Source organism: Dasypus novemcinctus, chromosome 23 (genome assembly GCF_030445035.2).
Source record: "Dasypus novemcinctus isolate mDasNov1 chromosome 23, mDasNov1.1.hap2, whole genome shotgun sequence".
Taxonomy (NCBI): Eukaryota; Metazoa; Chordata; class Mammalia; order Cingulata; family Dasypodidae; genus Dasypus; species Dasypus novemcinctus.
Genome location: NC_080695.1, coordinates 12790936 through 12805164, shown reverse-complemented (window position 1 = coordinate 12805164; position 14229 = coordinate 12790936). Strand labels below are relative to the sequence as shown.

Sequence of the window (14229 nt, the reverse complement as noted above, 5' to 3'; positions counted from 1 at the left end):
TCTGATTCATTGGACTCACCACACTCAGCTAAGATGGAGTTGAAGAGGGACAACCACCACACCATGGAGCCTAGAGTGATTACAACTGAAAGTGGGAGGATTGCATCCAGCATCCATGTGGAATCTGAGCCTCCTCTTGACATAGAGGTGCAATGGACACAACCAATCCAGTGTCCACATAGAAAAGGTGGCATTGGATTGAGAAAAGTGGACATGGTGGCTGATGGGTATGGGGAAAGGCGGGAGGAGATGAGAAGTTGAGGCGTCTTTGGGATATGGAGCTGCCCTGGATGGTGCTTCAGGGGCAGTCACCGGACAGTGTAAATCCTCACAGGGCCCACTGGATGGAATGGGGGAGAGTATGGGCCATGATGTGGACCATTGACCATGAGGTGCAGAGGTGCCCAGGGATGTGCTTACCAAATGCAATGGATGTGTCATGATGATGGGAATGAGTGTTGCTGGTGGGGGGAGAGGTGGGGTGGGGGTGGTGGGGTTGAATGGGACCTCATATATATATATATTTTTTTTAATGTAATATTATTACAAAATCAATTAAAAAAAAAAATTCTTACTGCCTAATTCCCATGAGGCAGGCGTTTACCATTCATCATTTTACAATCAAGAAATAGACCAGAGAGAGGCTAGGTAGTTGGCTCAAGGTTTCACCCCTGAGTGATCGAGCCAGGCTATGTACCCTGAGCAGTCTCAAATCCAGATTCCACTGCATGCCTCCCTAAACGTGAAAGTCCAGTCTGTTAGACTGTATCAAAGGAGTCCTGTTTCTGAGCTTACCGTGTGACTCAAAACAGCCTAAACCATAGTATTCTTGAGTTTGGCCAAGCTGCCTGCGGCAAGGGATTGGGTTCCAAATAACTGACTATCAAAACCCCCACAGCTCAAAGCAAGTGAAATCCTGAAAGCTGGAAAGGGCAACGCCTGGTGCGAGGAGGATGGCCTGGGAGAGAGCGCCCTGTTCCCTGCTCTCTGCCAACGCAGCTGAGGCCAGAGTCGTCAGTTCTGCTTTGAATCTTTCTACCCCGGGCCAAAGAAACTAGGGTAAGGAGCAAACGCCGTCAGTTTGGTATGACTCAGAGGTAACCTGAAGTCTCTCGAACTGGGGTCAAAAACCTTGTAAATGTCCGGAGGAACCCCGCAGGTAGATGATGTAAATAAGTAAATCCGTGCTAAATGCCTGGCCTGGCCTAAACGTGTTTCCTTCAAGGCACGTGCTTCCTTTTTGCCTACACACTCCCTTCTACCAAATAAAAAACTATACTTGTTCCTAGTTTTCTTTAAACACACAGTCCTCGTGTTTCGCCATGACAAAAGTTTGAGAGCAAATAAAAATTATTTCACTTCTCCTGATCTCTGTAATAAGAAAACACCACGGCACGGGAGGCCTCGAACCCGTTTGGGCAACCAGTAGGGGAAACTGGGCTGCGGGTTCTTCTTCCGGGCCAGCGACGACCACTTCCGGGGCAACGGCGAGCGAGGCGGAAGTGCGGTCTCCCGGCGTCTGCTGTCTCTGGGAGGGCGGAGGGAGGCTCCGGAGGAGGGGGCCGGGCCGGGATGGCGGCAGCGGGGGTCGGAGCAGGGGCCGGGGCGGGGGCCGCCCAGGAGAAGCAGTTCCCGCCGGCACTGCTGAGCTTCTTCATCTACAACCCGCGCTTCGGGCCGCGCGAGGGAGAGGTAAGCGGAGCGGGGCGGCGCGCGGGCGTCAGCCGGCGGCCCTGGAGGCCTGAGGGGAAGGAGGGCCGGCCGGCGTCTGTCCCCGGGGAGCGCCCCGGGAGGCGCCCCAGGACCCGCACTGCTGGGCCAGCCTCTGTCCCGCCAGCCTCCGCGAGCGGCGTTTGCCGAGCGCCTGCCTAGTGCCCGGTGTGCACCCGGGCGCGGGGGATGGATGCGGCGGGGACCAGCAGCGCAGGCAGGTGTTTCATTCTAGTCCTGGCTGAATGCTTGTCTGTTGAATGAGGGTTGCTCAGCTTCATCGCTCCATACGAGCTGAATCTCTTTAGCTCTGCGTGAATTCTTAGTGATTAGAATGGAGCTTACGCCTTTGTTTTTGGAAGTCCTTTACCTAGAATCTGCTCGAAACAAGAACCGTGGACTGTAGCCCCAAAACGATGCAAGCTCGGAGGATCCTCGGAAAGTTTTTTTCTTCCGAATAGAAAATAAGTAAATAACAGGAGATGTTTCTAATGTTATTTTATTTTAAGGTGGGAGCGGTGACGGCCTTAAAGAATGTCCGGAGTTTTGTTTATTGGCAGGAAATCACTGGACCCTTTAAAGGCTGTCAATCCAAATGCCTGTGAACCTACTGGGCTTAATTTACAGGAAGGCGGATGTCTATGCACGTGATTCTTATTTCTTAAAAGAGTTGGTGTTTTACAAATTAACCTGAGGAAAGAAAGCTAAAGATTGGGTTTTTAGAAAATTTGTCTAGTGCTACTGCACATGTTCACTGAATGTCAACGTTTGCCTTTCAGGCTGGTGGACGATATTTACACAAAAATGAGATAATTCCTGGCTTTTGAAAAATCCTTCTTAAGCCTTTTGTCAGAGAAGTTGTAGGTTTACCGGAATACAGAAATACCATGCATAAAATATATAAAATACAGGGGTTTTTGTTTTTTTAGCATATATGATATGGGAGGTTGACATTAGCATAGCATTTCCACAACCAAGGAAGAAATTGTAGCGTTAATGTGGAGAAAGTGGCCGTGGTAGCTGCTGAGGGTAGGGAGAGGGAAGAAGATATGATGTGGGGGCATTTTCAGGACTTGGAGCTGTCCTGGGTGGTACTGCAAGGACAGATGCTGGACATTGTTTGTCCTGCCATGGCCCAGTGGGTGGACTGGGGGAGAGTGTAAACTACAATGTAAACCATTATCCATGTGGTGCAGCAGTGCTCCAAAATGTATTCACCAAATGCAGTGAATGTGCCATGATGATGAAAGAGGCTGTTGATGTGGGAGGAGTGGGGTGGGGGTGGGGGGTATATGGGGACCTCTTATATTTTTTGAATGTAACATTTGAAAAAAAAAAAAATAGAGAAAAAATTAAAAAATAAAAGTTTAATAATTAATGTTGCATTTTTATTTCTTCATGTTCTAGGAGGAAAATAAAATTTTATTTTATCATCCAAATGAAGTAGAAAAGAATGAAAAAATTAGAAATGTTGGCTTATGTGAAGCTATCGTACAATTTACAAGGTAATGCCTTTAAATGCTTTTTTGCAAAACTCATATATTCTTAAAACTTAAAGTGGTAAGTTGTCCCCATTGTATTCTTTTAACCTTTTTTTTTTTTTTCTTAAAGAACGTTTAGTCCATCAAAACCTGCAAAATCTTTACATACACAGAAGAATAGACAATTCTTCAATGAACCAGAAGAAAATTTCTGGATGGTCATGGTAGTTACATATACAGTATATCTTTTTGAAGTTGTAAAATAAAGTTATGGGTGGTATTTACTGTTAGGAATTTAGAAAAGTTTTCTTGCTATTATATCAAAATAAAATTACCGGGAAGTGGATTTGGCTCAACTGATAGAGCATCTGCCTACCACATGGGAGGTCCAGGGTTCAAACCTAGGACCTCCTGACCCATGTGGTGAGCTGGCCCACACGCAGTGCTGATGCGTGCAAGGAGTGCTGTGCCACGCAGGAGTGTCCCCTGCATAGGAGAGCCCCACATGCAAGGAGTGTGCCCTGTAAGGAGAGCCACCCCATGTGGAAAAAGTGCAGCCTGCCCAGGAGTGGCACTGCGCACACAGAGAGCTGATGGCAGCAAGATGATGCAACAAAAAAACACAGATTCCTGGTGCCACTGACAAGAATGCAAGCGGACCCAGAAGAACACATAGCAAATGGACAGAGAGAGCAGATGGGAAGGGGGAGGGAAAATAAATCTTTTTTAAAAATTACAGTAAAGTTGGTTACAATTTTAAAATCAAACTTATTCAGGGTATTTGTTCTTGGGGCTGTTTTAAGAAATTATTTCTGGTTATTACATCCAAATTTTTTAAATTAGGGAAAAATTAAAAATATATTATCCATTTATTATATAATTTCAGTCTATCAAACTTTGTAGGTTGTTCGAAATCCTATAATCGAAAAGCAAAGTAAAGATGGAAAACCAATGGTTGAATACCAAGAAGAAGAATTGCTGGTAACATGTTACTTTTTATTTCATATTTTCAGAAAAAAGTTTATTACTGAATGCCGAGTGACCACTTTTGCAGAAGATTCTCAAGATAGATAGCAAAGTTTTAAGTTTGTTTTCATTAGTACATTCTTAAAAAGGTACATGAACTTGTCTCACTAATACCATCTACCAATTATCAGTGTTTAAAGGCCTCCCAAATTAGGATTACCGGTTCATAAACTTGAATTTAAATATCCCTTATTTTCAGCACACAATATTGTTGTACTTAATTATAAGCATTAAACTGCTTTGCCCAGAGTTGTTGTACCTTTGCTATATAATAGACATTCTTTTTTCTTTTTCTCCCCTTGAATTGAATGCCATGCAATATTTTTGTGTTGTTGTAGGACAAGGTGTATAGTTCAGTGCTACAACAGTGCTATAGCATGTACAAGGTAAGTATGACATTTCTTTTTAAATTGAGAACCTAACCAGTTACCCCTATTTTCAAGCTCAGGGGTCTTTTAAAAACAATTCCTAATTCTTTAGATGACTGCAAAGTGGCTGTGCATCTGTTGGGGAGGATATAATGGAGCCTATAAAACAGGTAGTGAGATTTATCCACAAATTTATTCAATAAGTATTTACTGAGTCCCCTTCTTTGTTCCAGGCATCATAGTAGACGTTGTATTCCCATTGGTAAATAAGGGCAGGCTGTGTTCCCAAGGAACATACAGACTGCAGGTGTTTTTATGATTTAGAAAGTTTGGCAATGCTATTTATGCAAAGTGAAACTTAGATGTGCATTTATAGTTGAAAAAAAAGGCAACTGGCCAGAGCAATCAGGTTTCATAAAAATGACAATGTCATTTAACAGTGTTAACTTTTTTCTAATTATTTTATAATTCAGGCTCTTTCATATAGATATTTTTCTATATTTAAAAGGAACCAGAGAATTAAATGAACTGAATTAATCTAACAGGAAAAGAAGAATTTGTTATATTGGGAAATTGAGGGGCATAGAAAATAGACTTTTAAAAAAAATCTTTTATACCATTAGCTTTTTAATGGTACATTTCTGAAAGCCATGGAAGATGGAGGTGTCAAGCTCCTAAAAGAAAGACTAGAAAAATTCTTCCATCGGGTAAGTATTTCAAATTTTATTTGCAATATTAATAGTGTTCAAACAGATTTTTAGAGAAATATGGATACAGACAAGTTTCTTACATGCAAAAAACCCAGAACTTAAAAGTGACAATGAGCCTATTGCTTATTGTGGCAAAACCAGACAAATGAGGACATTCATTAGGCTTGAATTCTAGAGGCTCTCTTCTAAACTTTTGCATATGATCAGAGAATCCTGCTGTTTGCGCAGCTCTGTAAAAAACCTTGGAGGCATCTTCTATCTTTATTCTTGTTACACCTGTGTCTGTCAGTGTGTGCTTACTTGAAAGCAATTTTACTGTGTAGTTGAAAGGCTTCCTCTCAGTTTTTTTTTGTTTTGTTTTGTTTTTAAAGATTTATTTTTATTTTATTTCTCCCCCTCCCCCTCATACTTCCCCTTTCTGCCTATTCTCTGCTCTCTGTGTCATTTGCTGTGTGTTCTTCTGTGTCTGCTTGTATTCTCATTAGGCGGCTCTGGGAACCAATCCCGGGACCTTCCAGAGTGGGAGAGAGGCGATTACTCTGTTGCACCACCTCAGCATCCTATTCTGCTAAGTCTTCTTATTTTTTCTCCTCTGTGTCTCTTGTTGCATCATCTTGCTGTGCCAGCTCTCCACCTCGGCAGAGTGCGTGTGGGCCACTTTACCATGTGGGCCAGCTTGCGCTTACCAGGAGACCCTGGGCATCGAACCCTGGACCTCCTATGTGGTAGATGCAAACCCAATTGGTTGAGCCACATCTGTTTTCTGGCTTCCTCTCATTTATTGAACTAAATTTAAATTCTTTCAGGAGTTGTACATTCTTAGGGATTGATTCTGTTTCTTAAACAGTCACAATCTATATTGACTCCAGGTAAATGTTCTTGGCTATGACACATACTTACGATTTTAATAGTTAAATTAATATGATTTATCCCAGGTCATAAATGAATATCACTAAATAGTTCTCAGTCTCTTTCATTGTAAATTGAATTTTGCATATCTCACCCTACTTCTGATCAAATTCAGTTTATCTTATTTAGAAAAGTCCTAGAGGAATAATTGTCAATTTATTTTCTCCCAAAAATATCTCTTTGATATCTTCTTTTTTTTTTTTTTTTTTCGGAGGTATTGGGGATTGAACCCAGGACCTTGTACATGGGAAACAGGCGTTCAACCACTGAGCTATACCTGCTGCCTAATCCCTGATAAGAGTTGGTTTTTTCATTAGTTTGTTTTGTTTTTAGGAGGTACCAAGGATCAAACCAGGGACCTTGTACGTGGGAAGCAGGCAGTCAGCCACTTGAGCTACATCCACTCCCCTGATAACCTGCACTTGAATGCAATTTATTTTCTCTCTAAAACACCTTTGATACCTGTTTTTTAATAATTTTGTTTTTATGCATTACTTTTCTTTCTTGTTTGTTTCTTTAATGACCATAAGTATTCACTCATTTTATCATCTGATTGCATTTCTTATCTTCGTTACTCTCCACAGACTGTTCTTTCACTGTCCTGAAAACTCCTTGTCTGTGTCCTTTCTATATAATTTTAATGTAAGTTGGCTTTGTCTGTCCCTGACATTACTGTTTATACCGTTTGGATTCCTAAACAGGTTAATCTAATTTGAGGAGCACTGATACTTAATATTTGTTTAAAAAGACAAAACAACACTGACTAAATATTAACTAGTTAGATTTGATCTTTATATTCTGAAATCGGTGCTGGTTTCAGATCCAGCCCTATGGTTCACCTACTTATTAGTCTTGTCAGTATGCTGTTTGCCAGTGTGTAATTGTACCATAAATATTCACTATCATGAGAACAATTCTTTTCAGTTGTCCAAGTACTTTATTGAGTGTCCTCTTGTAAGTTGTAATGTTTTATATTTTTCCTACAGTATTTGCAAACATTGCATTTGCAGTCATGCGACCTACTTGACATTTTTGGTGGAATCAGTTTCTTCCCATTGGACAAAATGACTTATTTGAAAATCCAGTCCTTTATTAATAGAATGGAGGAAAGCTTGAATATAGTCAAATACACTGCCTTTCTCTATAATGATCAACTCATCTGGTAGGTACACCCTAAGGCTTGGCATGTAAAAGAAGAAAGTCTTTTAAGTAATAGAAACAGCAGTGGCTGGACTGATAGCAGGTGGCCAAATGGGATGGATGGGAAGCATCTTTATAGATATTGTCCAAATAAAACTGAATCCAGGGTAATTTTTGGTTAAAATTACCAAATAGGGGTTTAAAACTGGTTTTATAGAATGTGGAGAAAAATTTCCCATCAGGTAAGATTTAGGAATTTTAACTTTATTTTGGTATTTTTCCAAAAACATTTTCCAAGAGATGATGTCGTAAATGTGGAAAGCATAATTTTTCATACTTTTTCTTAAAAAGCCAGATTTTTAAAAAGCCAAGAAGTCAAAAGTATTATATAAACCAGGAAATTAGTTTATTGTCATTAAACTATGTCTGTGTTCTGTAGTAATAATGAAAACAATTCCTTTGGAGAAAGTATCAATGCTCAAGAAGAAAAGATAAATTATTACTAAATGCTGTCAATTACCCGAGACTAAACTCTGGGGCAGTCATGCGAGCATGCCTAAGAATGCCTAGAGGAAATTGTCGAAGAGCTGGATTTCAGCACAGGCTACCTGCGTCGGGCCAGGAATGGGCTATGTTTGCAATGAGCTTCTGAGCTGCAGGTTCAGCAGGGCTGGCTGGTTGGGAACCCCACAGCAGTTGCTCCATGGTCGTCTAATGCATTCCAATTTTGTGTTTGCCTTCATCTGTCCTGCTTTCTTTAATTAGGAGTGTGAGCATATTTTACCACTAAAACCAGAGTTCCACCAGTAGAACTGGCAATAATAACGCTAGGTCCTCTGAAACCCATCCTTTCCCCTGCCAAAATCCTGTAGCTCCATTTTAGGAAGGGAAACAGGCTAATCTAAAGAAATTTGAATCTCTTTATTAAACGAGTTGGTGGATTTACATGTGGATTTGGTTTTCACATATGAAGACATTACATTCCATATGAAAAGCCATCTACTTGTTAATTTAACAAACTCTTTACAGGCAGTGTCACACTATGTTAATTGCCTGTGCTCTGGCTGCTTTCTGCGATGTTCACTCTTGTGTTGAAATGAGGCTTGATGCTGTAAAAGTTAGGAGGAGGGAACCGAAGGGATGTTTTTTGTTTTCTTAGAGGAAAAAAAGTATATTAAATAACTATATTTGAGAGACTTAGAGAACATCTGTACCTCTGAGCATGAGTGTCCTGTTTCCTTTTTTAAAAATATATTTATTTTGCTTTTTTTATTTATCCCCCCCCCCTTGTTGTTTACACTTGCCGTCTGCTCTCAGCTCTCTGCAGTGGCACGGGCCGTCAGTTCTCTGCGGCAGCACAGGCCAGTTTGCCTTCTCTAGGAGGTCCCGGAATTGAACCCAGGGCCTCCCATATGGTAGATGGGAGCCCAGTTTCTTGAGCCACATCAGCTTCCCCTGTTTCCTTTTTGATATGAGCCATTGATGGACTCTTGAGTTATTTGGACCTGTCAATGCAGAGTTTTGCTTTATGTATATATCTATTTATTTGTTTGTGTGAGGGAAGGAACTCTTGTTTTACCTTCATAAATGGAAGGTACAGGAAGGTGCTGGGAAAGCTACACTCATCTGTAGCAATCGGGAGGAATAGGGGATGGGCCAGACTCCAGCAGCAGGGACCCATGGCCTTGGCACCCTGTCAGAGAAGCGTACCTCAGGTTCTGATCTCCTGGATCCCAGACAAGCCCTGGTATGGACCCAAAGCAAGAGGGGTCCTCTTGCCATCAGCAGCTCCTGCAGGGAGACCCTGGGGCCAGCTTGCCACCGAGCTATGTTCTGGAAGCATGGGCCCCCAGAGCAGCCTATAGACTGTGCCAGGGCTTCCCCTTTCCCTTCCTGTGTTATCTCTGTGAGTGACATCCCCAGGAGCTGAGCTGCCTACAGCTCTGCCCAAAGACCCTCTGTGTTCCCATCCCAGAATGCTGACTGGAAGAGGTTTTTTCCAGACAGTAGCAAGAGAGAAACTTCAAGAAAAATAGCATGTTTGAGGGGCAGTTGTTTGTTAGAAAGCTGGTACATTTAATTACTAGTATTTTCTACTTCCTGAGTGGTGTCTGTAATTCTTGCTGTATTGTTTTGAGATGATCTGATTGAGAATAGAAACATGGCCTGTGTCTCCCAGGATGTGGCCAGGAGAGCCCCAAGTAGGTGCTCAGTAAATGTTGGACCAGGTGCCTCTGGGAGGGCATCCAAAATGAGTGTATTGATGGTGATCTCAGAGCAGAGCTCAGTGTAACACCTTACAATTTTGTTTGGACCATGCCACATTTAATGGCTTGCTTTAGTTTTTGAGGTGGCCAATGATAGAGTAAGACATTTGCTGCTCTTGGTAGGGGGATGTCAGTTGACTTTCCTGTTGGGATTTTTTCAGCCTATATTTTGAGAGATTTTTTGTTGTTGTATTGATTTATTTTTCAGGAGTTAATACTTTTATGAGTCAGTTACTTGGATATTGTTACTCGAAGTTGACATTCTTTTTTGCTAGATTATTTTATATCCGCTTTCAGTCTGGGTTCTGGACTAAACTGATCCTCATGTGAAGGCCATCTCATTCTTAGTTGTGGCTTCTGCTAAAAGAAGTTCTCAAACTAAATAACTTTGCGTCTCCACCAGAAACAGAAGTGGGTGCCATAGTGAGATGCCCAGGCTCCTGACCACAGCTGCGTGTGGCCTGCAGCTTCAGAGTCGTTCTTGCACTGAGCGTAGATGTGGAGATCTTAGAGCAGAACAGATGAAGGTTCATTTTAGCATTGAAGTAAAACCAAGGCACAAAGAGATACAGAACTCTCGTCTATTTTGTTTTTTCTTTTTCAACTTCTAGTGTTGAGATTATGGAAGATTCACATGCACTTGTGAGAAGTTTCCCCAATGGAAACATCTTGCACAACTGATACAGTGCTGCTTCCTTTTCTTTCACAGGGGAGGAGGAGTAGGAGTGGGAGGTGCAGATATTAGAGAGGGGGTTGCTGAGGTCAGGGTTGTGGAGCTCTCCCAGCTGGGAAGGCCTCCACAGGCCGCGTGGGGCTGGGCCTGCTTGGGCCTTTGTGCTCTGAAGTGCTGGCTTCAACCCTCCTCTTGGTGTTTTGTTTTTGTCTTTAAATTTTCTACCCTGAAAATAAACACTGAAGTATTTAAGTGCCTAGCGTCTTAAGTGAAATAATAGAAACAAAGCCCTGTGCACAGTGTACATAATAAAGAGTTAACAAGTACTGGCTTCCGTTTCCTTTCTTAGGTTGCTCTCAATGCCCTGTGGTCTAGACCAGCAGGTCCAATGGGAATATAAGGCAAGCCCATACATAGTTTTCCATTTTTTAATAGCTGCGTCAAAGTAGAAAGAAACAGGCAAAATAAACACTCGATTTAGCTAGCCACATGAGTGCTTTTTGCCACACATGCCTAGTAGCTTTTGTTATTAGACAGCCCAGTAATTCTTTATAAGCTATATCATCTGCCTCCTTCCTGCCCACCCCGTACTTCTTGTTTATGTCTAAGAAGGAAACTAGCATCTAGAACTTTTGTTTTTGTTTTCTGCTTTCTCTTCCCTTATCTCAATTATTTCTGCAAGAGAAAAAGGCTGGTAATTTTCCATATGCTTGATTTGGAAATTCACTTGGCTGCATGATCCTTCCAAGATCGGTATTATTATAGAACAAATATTAAAAGTTGTGAAGCTCTTCTTAACTTTTGGCCTTACCTTTGAACCCAGAACTTCTACTTCTACTTGGCAGAAAAGAAGCAAACTTGCTTAAGGGTATAGGTCTCCCTTATAGTTTCAGTTGTGAACAAGACATTAGGAAAACTGAGTCTTGAAAGAAGTGTAGTACAGAAAGAAAAGAAGGTAAGACAGAAAATTGGAAGTGTCTAGGGCAGTGGGCACCATTTATTTGCCCACACAGACCACTTTTTTCTAACATACTACCTTTCTGGGAAAAGAAGAGAGAGCCTCTGGAATATAGTGTAAAGACCCAATTTATATCAAGTTAGAGTTCCTCCCGTAGGAGACTGATAATCTTGACTAGAAGAAAGCCCACATACAGACTTATAGTATATCCCTACCTACAAAACTGATTTCAAATAGAGTCTGAGGCCTGTAGTTTTTCATCATTTTTCCCACATGTTTCTTATTCAGTCCTCATTTCAGATTAAAAAGTTTATTTCTTTTTCTTCCTCCTCCTTGCCACACCGTAATGCAGAGAACAAAATCCACATAACATTGGGAGTTATTGCTTAATGGGCACAGAGTTTCTTTTTGGGGTGATGAAAGTAATTTAGTAATGGATGGTATTGGAGGTAGCACAACATTGTAAATGTAATTAATGCTTCTGCATTGTACACTAAAATGGTTAAAATGCTAATTTTGTGTTAAATGTGTTACCACAATTTAACAAAGTTCATTTCTGGGACACAGCAGGATCAAGTTCCCTGTCTACAGTGTGCCAGTATTTTTCTAGGATCCCAGGCAAAAGAATGTGGCATTACTTCTAACCAGGCAGCTCAGAGAAATCTTGTGCTCCCTGAAATGGAGTGTTGTGGTTATTAATGCTCTCTAAATAACCTGACGTGGAATTCAACCAGAGAATCAAGTCTGTTTGACTTTTTAATTTAAAATGGCATATAAAATACAGTACATAGGGAAGCAGATGTGGCTCAACTGATAGAGCGTCCGCCTACCACATGGGAGGTCCAGGGTTCAAACCAGGGCCTTCTGACCCATGCGGAGCTGGGCCACGCACAGTGCTGATGCGTGCAAGGAGTGCCCTGCCACGCAGGGGTGTCCCCCGTGTAGGGGAGTCCCATGCACAAGGAGTGCCATGCCATGCAGGGATCCCCTGCGTAGGGGAGCCCAAACACAAGAAGTGCGCCCCTCAAGGAGAGCCGCCCCGCATGAATAAATGCGTAGCCCGCCCAGGAGTGGCGCTGCACACGAGGAGAGCTGACACAGCAAGACGACGCAACAAAGAGACGCGGATTCCCAGTGCCGCTGACAAGAATGCAGGCGGACACAGAAGAACACACAGCGAATGGACACGAGATCAGACAATGGGGCGGGGGGAGAAAGGGGAGTGAAATAAATTAAAAATCTTAAAAAACAACACAAAAAAACTACATAGTAGCAATCTTTAGCAAGTTGGAATAAACTTCTCAAATTTAGTTAATTCCCTTCTTGCATTTTCCAGCCAAGGAAAGTCCTTATTGATATAATGTAAAAGAACTTTAGCATAGTCAGAATAATGGAAAGACAAGACCAATTTTAGACCTTTTAACACAATGCTTTTCTGTTTCAGGAGTGGATTAGAGCAAGATGACATGAGAATTTTATACAAATACCTCACCACATCGCTATTTCCAAGGCACATTGAACCTGAGGTATGATTGGATATTAAAAGAGAGAGAGATGTACAGTCACACATGTATCGAGAGCAGAAAGATGGTAGTGAGTTGGGGCAGTTCTGATATATATATTTTACATTAGTGGAATTATATTTAGTGATATTTATTTAGTTGCATCTCCATTAGCACAGAAAACCACATATGCCAGCTCTTTTCCAGTTTGTTAATTGAAATGCAGTAGCAAAGGTGTTTTGTTGTTGTTTTTGGAAGTATCAGGAATTGAACCCAGGACCTCGTACATGGGAAGCAGGTGCTCAACCACTGAGAACATCTGCTCCGAAGGTGTGTTTTTAAGAAGAGTTGGTCTTTGAGTAGGGGGGGGGGGAAATTGGGTTTTTCGGTCAAGTTCTGGGAACTTTGAAAATGCCAGAATTCTTTGATAAAGCTGAGGTTAATCCCATAGTCTCTTTGACCAACATGAGATCTAACTGAGTAGTTTTATATGGCCTGCCTACCTATCTACTCTGGTACTGAATTTCCTACTTCTCTGCAGAGAACTTCAGATAGTAAGGCAATGTTCTCCCCAAAGTATCCTTTTGGAGGTTTAATTAGATTGGAAGTGAAAAATGTTTGTACCCTAGAAACCATTTTAGTTGAGGTATCTATAGGAGCCTTTTCTATTTTTTTGCTCTGACTTTAAAAAAAAACAGGAAAAAAAATTTTATAAGAAGCAATCTTTTTAAAAGGATTTAGTTTCTTTCTAGGTACTTTGGATGCAGTTGCTAACATTTCTTGAGTACTTTCTATGAGTATTTTTACTAAATGCCTGGTGTACATGCACAATCTCATTACATTCTGACAACATTTTTTAAGAGTTGGGTAATTTTATCTCCATCTTGCAGGTGAGGATACTCAGGCTGAGAGGGTGTAAATGACTTACCAAGATCTCCCAGCTAATAAGTGTCAGAGCCAGGACTTGATCTCAGGGTCTTCCTGATACTACAGCACATGCTTATAACCACACTGCCTGTTGTGTTTTATAAGGGCACCTGTCCAGAGGATCACTTTAGGAGGCTTTTCGGTGTGTGACGGCACTGTTGCCACAACAGAAAACTCTTACTTGGTACTTTATTATATACCTAAAGAGCTAGACTTATGAATTAGAAAAGCACAGTATGAAAAATGGCAGTGTGAAATGGATACGTGCAGGTATTCTTTCAATAAATACTGCATATATGAAAGTTGGATTGTACATTTTTACCATTGGATTTACTATATTTTTAATCTTTCAAAAGTTTATATAGACTTAGAAAAATTGTTTTTAGCTAACATGACTTGAATTTGGATTTTTTTTTTTTCTATTTCCTATGTATGTTCAAATAGTATAGCTTCAGCAAAAGGCACTAGGAATGTGCTACAAATATAAATCTATAAGGAGGCACGATGATGGCTAGAGACTGAGGTTTTGACATCAGATAGACTTGGGTTTGATTCCTG

The 14229-nt window shown here is 41.3% G+C and overlaps 1 protein-coding gene across 3 annotated transcripts in view; it reads left to right on the top strand.

Annotated features, from left to right (window-relative positions):
* Positions 1 to 1483: 1483 nt before the first annotated feature.
* The window catches only part of CCZ1 (CCZ1 homolog, vacuolar protein trafficking and biogenesis associated), a 32197-nt gene continuing 19451 nt past the window's right edge, over positions 1484 to 14229 (top strand). The window contains exons 1-10 of one of the 3 annotated variants that reach the window (XM_071211141.1): positions 1612 to 1692; positions 2073 to 2178; positions 3118 to 3215; positions 3322 to 3415; positions 4095 to 4172; positions 4556 to 4603; positions 5209 to 5292; positions 7191 to 7366; positions 12687 to 12768; positions 13003 to 13074. In XM_071211141.1, coding sequence (XP_071067242.1) covers positions 3407 to 3415; positions 4095 to 4172; positions 4556 to 4603; positions 5209 to 5292; positions 7191 to 7366; positions 12687 to 12768; positions 13003 to 13074 — 549 coding nt within the window. In that variant the 5' untranslated portion in view covers positions 1612 to 1692; positions 2073 to 2178; positions 3118 to 3215; positions 3322 to 3406. Of the gene's footprint in view, positions 1693 to 2072; positions 2179 to 3117; positions 3216 to 3321; positions 3416 to 4094; positions 4173 to 4555; positions 4604 to 5208; positions 5293 to 7190; positions 7367 to 12686; positions 12769 to 13002; positions 13075 to 14229 lie in introns of all 3 variants that reach the window. The other 2 variants (XM_058285783.2, XM_058285784.1) reach the window with 2 other exon arrangements.